Here is an 8,879-nt window from a genome sequence, read left to right as displayed (position 1 = left end):
AAATTGTTTGAAGATTTGTTGAATACATATTTTGAATTTATTCCAATAATAAATTGTGCGATAAAGTGGTAATATATATAGTATAAATTGCAATGCAGTATAAAATATTTTACATTTTTTTGTGCCGATCTTTATTTTGAATGAAAACTATATAAATAAGTTTTCGACATATGGACAAAATCACAAATTCATCAGTAAAATTTTAAATTGATTCGCTAGTTTCAAATATAAGGTGAATACAATTTTACCTTCATTGTGAATGATTTCCTAATAGGCTAAATAATCTATGTGGATCCCAGCAATTTAATAAAACAGCATTTTTATATAAGTTGCATACAATTTTGTCGTTTTTAGGAATTTTGTAGAGTACATCACAATAATGAAAATCAGAAATTTTACCTTTACTGTGACTGATTTTCCTAATAGACTGAATAATCTATGTGGATCTCAGCAATTTATTAGAAACGGTAATGTAATATAAGCTGCATACAAATCTGGTCGATTTTAAGGAATTTTGTCTTTATTGTGACTGATTTCCTAATAAACTGAATAATCTATGTGGATCTCAGCAATTTAATAAAACGCCAATAGTAAATACAAATCTTGTCGATTGCATTACAATAATGAAAATCAGAAATTTTTCCTTTATTGTGACTGATTTCCTAATAGACTGAATAATCTATGTGGATCTCAGCAATTTAATCAAACGCCAATTTAAAGTATGGCAAATACAAATCTTGTCGATTTTTTCTTGTCGAATCTTGAATCTTGATCTTGTCGAAGTTTTTTTTTCTTTATTGTGACTGATTTTCTAATAGACTGAATAATCTATGCGGATCTAAACAATTTAATAAAACAGCATTTTATTTTGATAATTAATTTGAATTTAATTTGATTTTATTTTGACGAGTTATTTGTTCTTTCTGCCTGATGCTGATTGTTATTAGTAGGTATTGTTTTTAATAGTTTATCTTTCATTTGCGGATTATTTTATTATCTATTTATTTTCTTATCACGCTCATCTTGTTATCAAATGCTATGGAAATAGAGATAAAGATAATAAACACTTTATATCATATTAAATATAATTATATATAAATATATAAATATATATTTTGTATGATCCTGAGTTTGATGTTGGGTATCAGCAAAGTCTAAACATTGGCAGAGCATCAATTAAAAACATCAACTTTTTTTAAGAATTTATTTTTCATCCTTACGTTTCGTCTATAAACCTAGCTTTAATTCAGTGGAAACTAAAAATAATTTAAAAATTAAAACAAATGAATTAAAAAAATTATAACAAGTAGAAAGTACTGACTGAAGTAGTGTTAAAATAGAAATTCAATAATCTATGGTATCAGGATATGGTAATGCCCTATTATTAGACTTTGTTAATATATATATATATATAATATATATATATTTATATATATTTATAATATACATTATATTAAAATATAATAAATATTAATAATCAATTTATAAAATAAATGTGTTGAGGATGGGGAAGAGCTCTTTCGGAGTAGTTTATTCTATATCATACAATAAATACTCCAAGGAATAGAAAATTAAGTATATTTTTATTTTGTTTTTTATACTTAATTTTGAATATATTTTTATTATTACCATTACTATCATAGTTTCCTTTCTATGGTCATTTTTATGATTACTTCCTGAATACATTTTATGGATTCAACTAAAAATTAATTGGTGCTCGCTTCTGTTTATGTGCATAAAATTGTTGATAAAAAACACATTGCTCTTAATATAAGAATCTTCATTGAGAAAGATAGTCGAAAATATCCTTGACCTGTATTTAACCTATGCCAAACCAATACCGCAAACAAATAATTATGCGTATTTGGCTGCGTATTACAATATCAATTGATATGGATTTTATTTTACATTAACATTTTATAGTGGAAAAAAACGTCTGAATTTTGAAAGTTATTTTTGGTAAGTTACATACAGTACAAAATTGATCTAAATTGTTATGGCAAAAACTAAAATTAGATGTAAACAATGCAAAAGAAAAATGGAGATCTTTTTACTTGATTGATACTTACGTAATAAATTTGTAGGAGTAAACTCCATGGAAAACAGTTGAAGTTGAAGAAAAACAGTTTATACCAAATTGTGGTTATTTCTGCAATTTTTGTGCCATAAATGTAGAGTTTCAATTAGTTCTATTTACATATTTATAATAATACAAATCACTGCACTTATTTCTGAATTTTCGAATATCCTTTGACGTTTAACAAAAAATATATATTGCACAATGGTGGCCAACTTCACATTTGAAAAATAATTTTCAAATTGTTGAATGAGAGATTTTTAAATATTATAAATATTGTTTTTCTAAATATATTTGAAATAGTAATATAGCAATAAAATCACAAACATTCTTTGTAGTTTTGAAAGATATTTTTTAAGAATTTTGGACAGATTGCATAACGATGACGTTTTCCAAAAAATATGCATTGAACAATGCTGACCAACTTAATATTTGAAAAATAATTTCCAAATTTTTGAAAGAAAGATTTTTTAGTGTTATAAATAATGTATTTCTAAATGTATTTGAAATAGTAATATAGCAATCAAATCACAAACAGTCCTTGTGGTTTTGAAATATGTATATATATTTTTTTGACGTTTTCCAAAAAATATGCATTGAACAATGGTGACCAACATAGTATTTGAAAAATAATTTCCAAATTTCAGAAATAAAGATTTTTAAAGATTTAAATAGTGTAGATATACAATATATTTGAAAAAGTAATGTAGCAGTATAATCCCAAACATTTTTTGTGGTTTTGAAAGATATTTTTTAAGAATTTTGGATAAATTACATAACGAAGACGTTTTGCGAAGAATATGCATTGAACAATGGTGACCAACTTAAATATTTGAAAAATAATTTCCAAATTTTGGATATAAAGATTTTTAATATTATAAATTGTGTATTTCTAAATATAATCAAAATAATAACATAGCAGTATGATCACTAACATTTCGTGATTTTGAAACATATTTTTTAAGAATTTTGGACAAATTGCATAAAAAATGGCCGCTTCAAGGGTTGCATTAACCACTAGATAATATAGTAATATAAAATTTATTCAAGAAATAAACCAGTTGAATACATTTCTGGTCGTTGTAAATTCCTTTTTATTCGATGTTTCAGTTCTAAAACTCCAAAAATTTTGTATGATTTTTAGTCTATGTAAACTTTACAAGGATTCTGAGCGGTTTCGAGCAGTTATATAATTTCGAAAGTCACATTTAATAAGAAGATATCATATTTTACTATTGTAGAAAGATATTAATAATTTAGAATGCTATAAAACAAATTAAATCAAGCACCATTATCATTTTGATGCTGAATAAAATGCACGCCTGATGGGAATCTTATTAGAATCTGGCACCACTAATTACAACAGCTGATCGAACGTCAAGAAAATGGATGGTTTATCTGACCATTGTTAAGATATGTGATGTTATTTATTCTGTACATTTATGTTGCATAGAGTCATGATTGGTAAATTGACTATTTTTCACAATGTGGTATTTTTAATATGTGAAACATACGTCTATAAGGTTCGCGGATGAGTTTTTCGAATAATATGACATTGTATATAAAGTATATTATTGGAGTTGATAGCTGTCAAAAAGACAGCACTTTGTTGAACATGGGCAATTCGTAAGAAGCAAAGTATTTTGACGAAAAGGAAGTATGTGTTTTAAATAAACAATCTCATGGAAGATGTAAAGAATATTTTAGGAGCAGCTGGGGCTGCTTGTGAAATTAAACGGGAGAAAATGGACAAAATACAACAGTTGGTCGATAATACATTAAGGTTAGATAGTAATATACTTTATTAGTTTACTTAGAGATGCACCATACACAATTTTTGTAAAAAAAAATATTATATTATTGTATTAACAAGAATTTTTCCAGATTTACTGCTTTAAACTCGCTACAACTAGAATATTGTACAAAATTAAATTTGCTTGTTACAGTTTTTTAGCAAGGTCCTATTGATTATTATCTTAAATTGTATTCTGTGCAATTCATAACATTTTATATATATAAAAACAAATATTGTTAAATTATATATTCTCTCCTAAAACGGTTGAATAAAATTTATTTGTTAATATATACAAACTAATTTCTTTGCTTACTGGAGTCCTTTCATAAATGTATTAATGTGCATTACAGTATTACTTACATATTTGTTCTACAACAAAATCCAATATTCATTATCATCTGGTTTTCAGTGAACAGTCGCGGCAAAATATCCTTAATATTTTGGAACAGATATCACATTTATCTGGTCCAGAGCGATTACTATTGTACCTGAAACTTCCCGGTGGTCAGCCATCGACACAGGATCCTTTAAGACATCCCCCGAATCCTCTTGGGACAAGGCATGAAATAAGCACTACTGCTGCATGGGTTCGAACACATTTAGAACATGATCCTGAGGTCTCTGTGCCAAAACAAGATGTTTATGATGAATATCTGTAAGTATTCGATTATTTAGATTTATGAATGCATATACTATTTAAGTTTGCAATAGTAATTATAATTAATATATCTATTGCATAATTGTTCGCTAATAAATAATAAAGGTATTAATAACTTGCAATCATAAGTATAATGTTATATAAATATTGCGATGGTTAATATAAAAAATTTAGCAATGCCATTAAAGTGTACCCTTGTTTTGAACTAATTATAGTTTTTTTTTTTATCATATTACTAATGTACAATTTAATGTTGATATATTATTGCAGAGCTTATTGTACAACAGCTAATTTAAAACCACTTTCTACGGCTGATTTTGGCAAAGTCATGAAACAAGTATTTCCAAATCTGAGACCTAGGCGACTTGGAACACGTGGCCATTCTAGGTAATAACATGTATTAAAAGTTAATAATTATATTTTATTTAATTAAAATGTAATTGTATTACATTTAAAACTGTTTTTTATAGATATTGTTATGCAGCCATGAGAAAAGCTCGAAGTTTAGCTCCTCCAATGCTTCCTGACTTAAGTGCTGAGGTATTTATCAAATTGTTGCTCATTAAGTTATTTATGCACTGCATTATGCATTGAAAATTTGTTGCTTTGACAATGCTAATTAATGCACTTCATATTAATGTATATATTTAAAGAATAGTATTTTTACTACAGATATCTAGTATTTATATGTAATATTTTAATCCTGATAGCCTGATGACTCAACTTCAAATCAAAATGATGTGTGGTCGATTATTCAACCATGGGCTGAAAAGACTTTGCATCAGAGTTTTTCAAATATAGAGGGCTTTGCAGATTTTATCAATAAATTGGTTGCACAGCGCAAAGGTAAAACATTACCCATATTTGTTACAAGCCCTATTAATAATAAATCTTTTTTAACATTAATGGCTATAGTTATATATCTTACTATATTTTATCAAAACTATATTCACTCAATTAATTTCTCTAATATTTTAGATGCACCATCTGATTCCACTCAATCTAAACTAAATAATCGGGACCACAGAGAAGGAAAAAAACGCATGCTACCTCCATTGAAGTCACCTAGAGCTAAGAAAAACAAAATGCAGAATTCTAATTCTCAGACTTTTGTGAATAGAAATAACAATGTGTCCACTTGTATTGCTCCTGATATGATAAAAGATCTCAATCAGCAAATGGTAAAGTCTGAACTTGCAAATGAAAATGTAGAGTTAATAAAGGATTCTAATCTTGCACCCCTTGAGCATGATAAATCATATAACACTTGTTATAGTACAAAAATAAATCCAATGGGATTTAATGAACTGGACCCAGTGGCAGGAGTCAGCGGACTACCTGTAGAATGCAGTGATATAGCATTAAATTTAGCTGATAAGCCTTTAAAAGATCGAATTAATATAATGAAAACATGTACAAATCTAGTTGACGATAAATCTAACTATATTATGCCAATGAACTTGTCTAATAATAACCTGACTGGTACAAATATTAACTGTGATACCATCAATATCAAAGATGAAACTCAAGATAATCTTCTTGAATTAAATGGTTTAAATAAAAGGAAGAATATTAAAAAATGTAATAACACTAAAAAGAGACGGAATACTTTATCTAGAAGGTTTAGCAGTGGAGATCTCATTGGACAAAATAATTTTGCATCTGGTGGCACAATGAATAATATGTCACTGAAAGATTCTTTAGGAAATTTAGGTACAAGTGAAAGCACTCCTAATCTGTTATTTAATTCTCAATCAAATATTATGCCTCAAAAATATAATGACATGCCAACTAAAACTTCTACTTGTGTAATCAATACATTTGATTTTCATACCACTGACATACAAAATAATAGATTGGGATTAAATGAAGCTGATTCTGTTTATTCTAATATCATTGCTCCGGGTGAGCAGGTTTTGAATCAAATAACAAATGAAGTAAAGAAGAACTTCCTGCTATTGTACCCACCAATGGTTCTCAAATCATTCCTGAAATAATTACCGAGTCTGTTATAGATTGTGTTGATAACAATGATGTTAAAATTAAAATAGAACAGGATGAAGCAACAAGTCAAAATACATTGGATATCTTACCAACTGAAATTCCTAGAGAACGTGTTATTAGTATATGTAGTTTGGATAAAGATGCCCTAGATGGTTACTTACATGGTGGTGATAATAGTCAAGAACAAGAAGAGGAGTTATTGCAATATTTTCAACAAGATTCATCTTCTGCATCTAAATTAGAGCAGCCACCTAATAATAAAAGTGATGATAAGTTAAACTTAGATGCTTTAAATGACCGGTTAAGCCAAGATTCTGTTAAATCAAATGTTGGTGTACAACTAAACAATACTTCAGGTAAAACATTATCTGCTCAAGACCGACTTTCTCAATTACGTTTCCTTCTTGAAAAAAATATGCAAGGATCAAAACCTGAAAATAACGATAAACCTCCTACATATATTAAGAAATACTCAAGCAGTACAGGATAATCTAAATTTTAATCACATCTCTGCATCTGAAAGTTTAGCTATATTATCACAAAGAAGAAATAATTTATTAAAACCTTTACCTAATACTAAAATGAATAATGGCTTGAGTGCAAGAAGACATGTAAGCTTTGATAGTAATCCGGTGTGTGCCATGAAAGAAGAAGTTCCACAAAGCCCAACAACTAGAAGAAAAAACTGCAGTTTTATGCCAATTCCATCGTCACCGTTATCTCCTCATACTAAAACAGGATTTGGTAATACAAGTCCTAAGTCAGCGAGTTCTAATGCAAGCCCTTTTGTCAGTCCAAGAAATACGCCAGCTTTAAGGCAGAGATCTATGTTTGACAAGTTGATGAAATCTAACAAAAATTTACAAACTGGTTAGTATTTTTTAGTTTAGTTATCCTGATATAATTTGTAATTAAATTTCTTTCATTCTCATGTTCGATTAGTAACATATCAATTATAATATTTGTTGGTAATTGCTCCAGGTTGATATGGAGTTTTTTTTTTTTTAATTTATTGGCTTATTGGACCTATAATCAAATACATTAACTATATGGCATTAGTTTATGATATCATGGTCATTCTTGCGATTGATTTCTTTAAAACACTATATTGTACTATGTGTAAATGCATCGAATGGCTCATACATAATAATTTATCCTTATAGATGCTGCTGCTTCTATGTTATCTGTGAATAATATGAACATTCGATCTCAATCTGTTCCTCTTCACATGAAAAGTATGGTTTCACCTGGTCAGAGTCCATTATTCTTCAACACACAGTATCCGCAAAACATCATTCCTCAGCAAATGATGAGTTACAATCCATCAGCCAGCAGTTCAGTAGGTGCTACACCTGTTCCACCTGAATATAATGATTTTGATACTAATTACATAGATATGATAAATTCAACTACAGATATAATGTGTGCTAATACTTTGAATAATAATTTCCAAGACGATCTTAGCGTTCCTATTGTTGAGTCTGATCAGTCTGAAAATGTTTATGCTGCAATGGAAATGAATCAAATTTTGCCTCAAACAGACTTTGCTGATATAAGATCTTTGAAAAGATCTATGAGCATAGAAAATAATTTTCCAATTATGGACGGCGATGATTCTAAGGGTATAGCGTCCAGATCGGTACCTAGCACGCCGATATCATACAACAAAATATCTTTAGATTTTCAGTTACCACAACAATTTAAAGAATTCGATTCAATGATCTCAAAATCTGTTCCATCGACGCCTTTGCGTGATAGAAGCTTTCAATATAGCCCAACTTATCGAAGCCGAGATTTCTTAATCAATGGTAACTCGGTCGAGGCTTATAAGAATTCTATGACACCAATAGACAATGGTGTCATAGATGATTTATCGGAATTGGAGCACCAGAAAGCATTGCAATTAACAAGTATAGAGCAAGAGTTAACGGATTTCGGTGCTACGGATGCCATCATGTCGGGTGATATAATGAGTGAATTGGGAGGAGAATTATAGGACTGGGTGAGTGATTTAGAACGAAAAACATTTTTTTAATAAATTAAGTGGTGGATTTTTGAGTATATGCTCGATACATATTTGATAAATAGCTGGTGATAACAGATTCTTTTGTCAAAGAAGTAACAATTTGAAATATCATATTTCTCATTGTTAAAAGAAATAATTAATAGAATTATATATTGGATACAAAATTATTTGTTTAGACTATTAAAAATTGGTTATCTATAAATTTTTTATTTCCATCAAGACAAAGAATAATTGATATCATCAGCTGCAGTTTATAATTTTTACCCATAGATTATATTGCTTGCCTGTAAACTATTATAATTGATGGAAAAACTTCAAT

General features: G+C 28.4%; 2 protein-coding genes across 2 annotated transcripts; both read left to right on the top strand.

The window, feature by feature from the left end:
* The first annotated feature begins 3,456 nt into the window (after positions 1-3,456).
* LOC113370992 lies at positions 3,457-7,024 on the top strand. The gene is made up of 7 exons (XM_026611653.1): positions 3,457-3,860; positions 4,282-4,527; positions 4,801-4,917; positions 5,001-5,070; positions 5,241-5,376; positions 5,509-6,435; positions 6,546-7,024. Exons 1-7 carry the CDS (start codon positions 3,760-3,762, stop codon positions 7,022-7,024), a joined length of 2,076 nt encoding a protein of 691 aa, XP_026467438.1. The 5' UTR covers positions 3,457-3,759.
* On the top strand, positions 7,019-8,577 carry LOC113370620. The gene is made up of 2 exons (XM_026611316.1): positions 7,019-7,404; positions 7,698-8,577. The coding sequence occupies exons 1-2, from the start codon at positions 7,116-7,118 to the stop codon at positions 8,528-8,530; spliced, it is 1,122 nt and encodes a 373-aa protein (XP_026467101.1). The 5' UTR covers positions 7,019-7,115; the 3' UTR covers positions 8,531-8,577.
* The last annotated feature ends 302 nt before the right edge of the window (positions 8,578-8,879 follow it).

Source organism: Ctenocephalides felis, unplaced genomic scaffold (assembly GCF_003426905.1).
Source record: "Ctenocephalides felis isolate EL2017-DRISC unplaced genomic scaffold, ASM342690v1 CF-g0.4_SCAFFOLD_01492, whole genome shotgun sequence".
Taxonomy (NCBI): Eukaryota; Metazoa; Arthropoda; class Insecta; order Siphonaptera; family Pulicidae; genus Ctenocephalides; species Ctenocephalides felis.
This window is presented reverse-complemented; position numbering and strand designations above follow the sequence as displayed.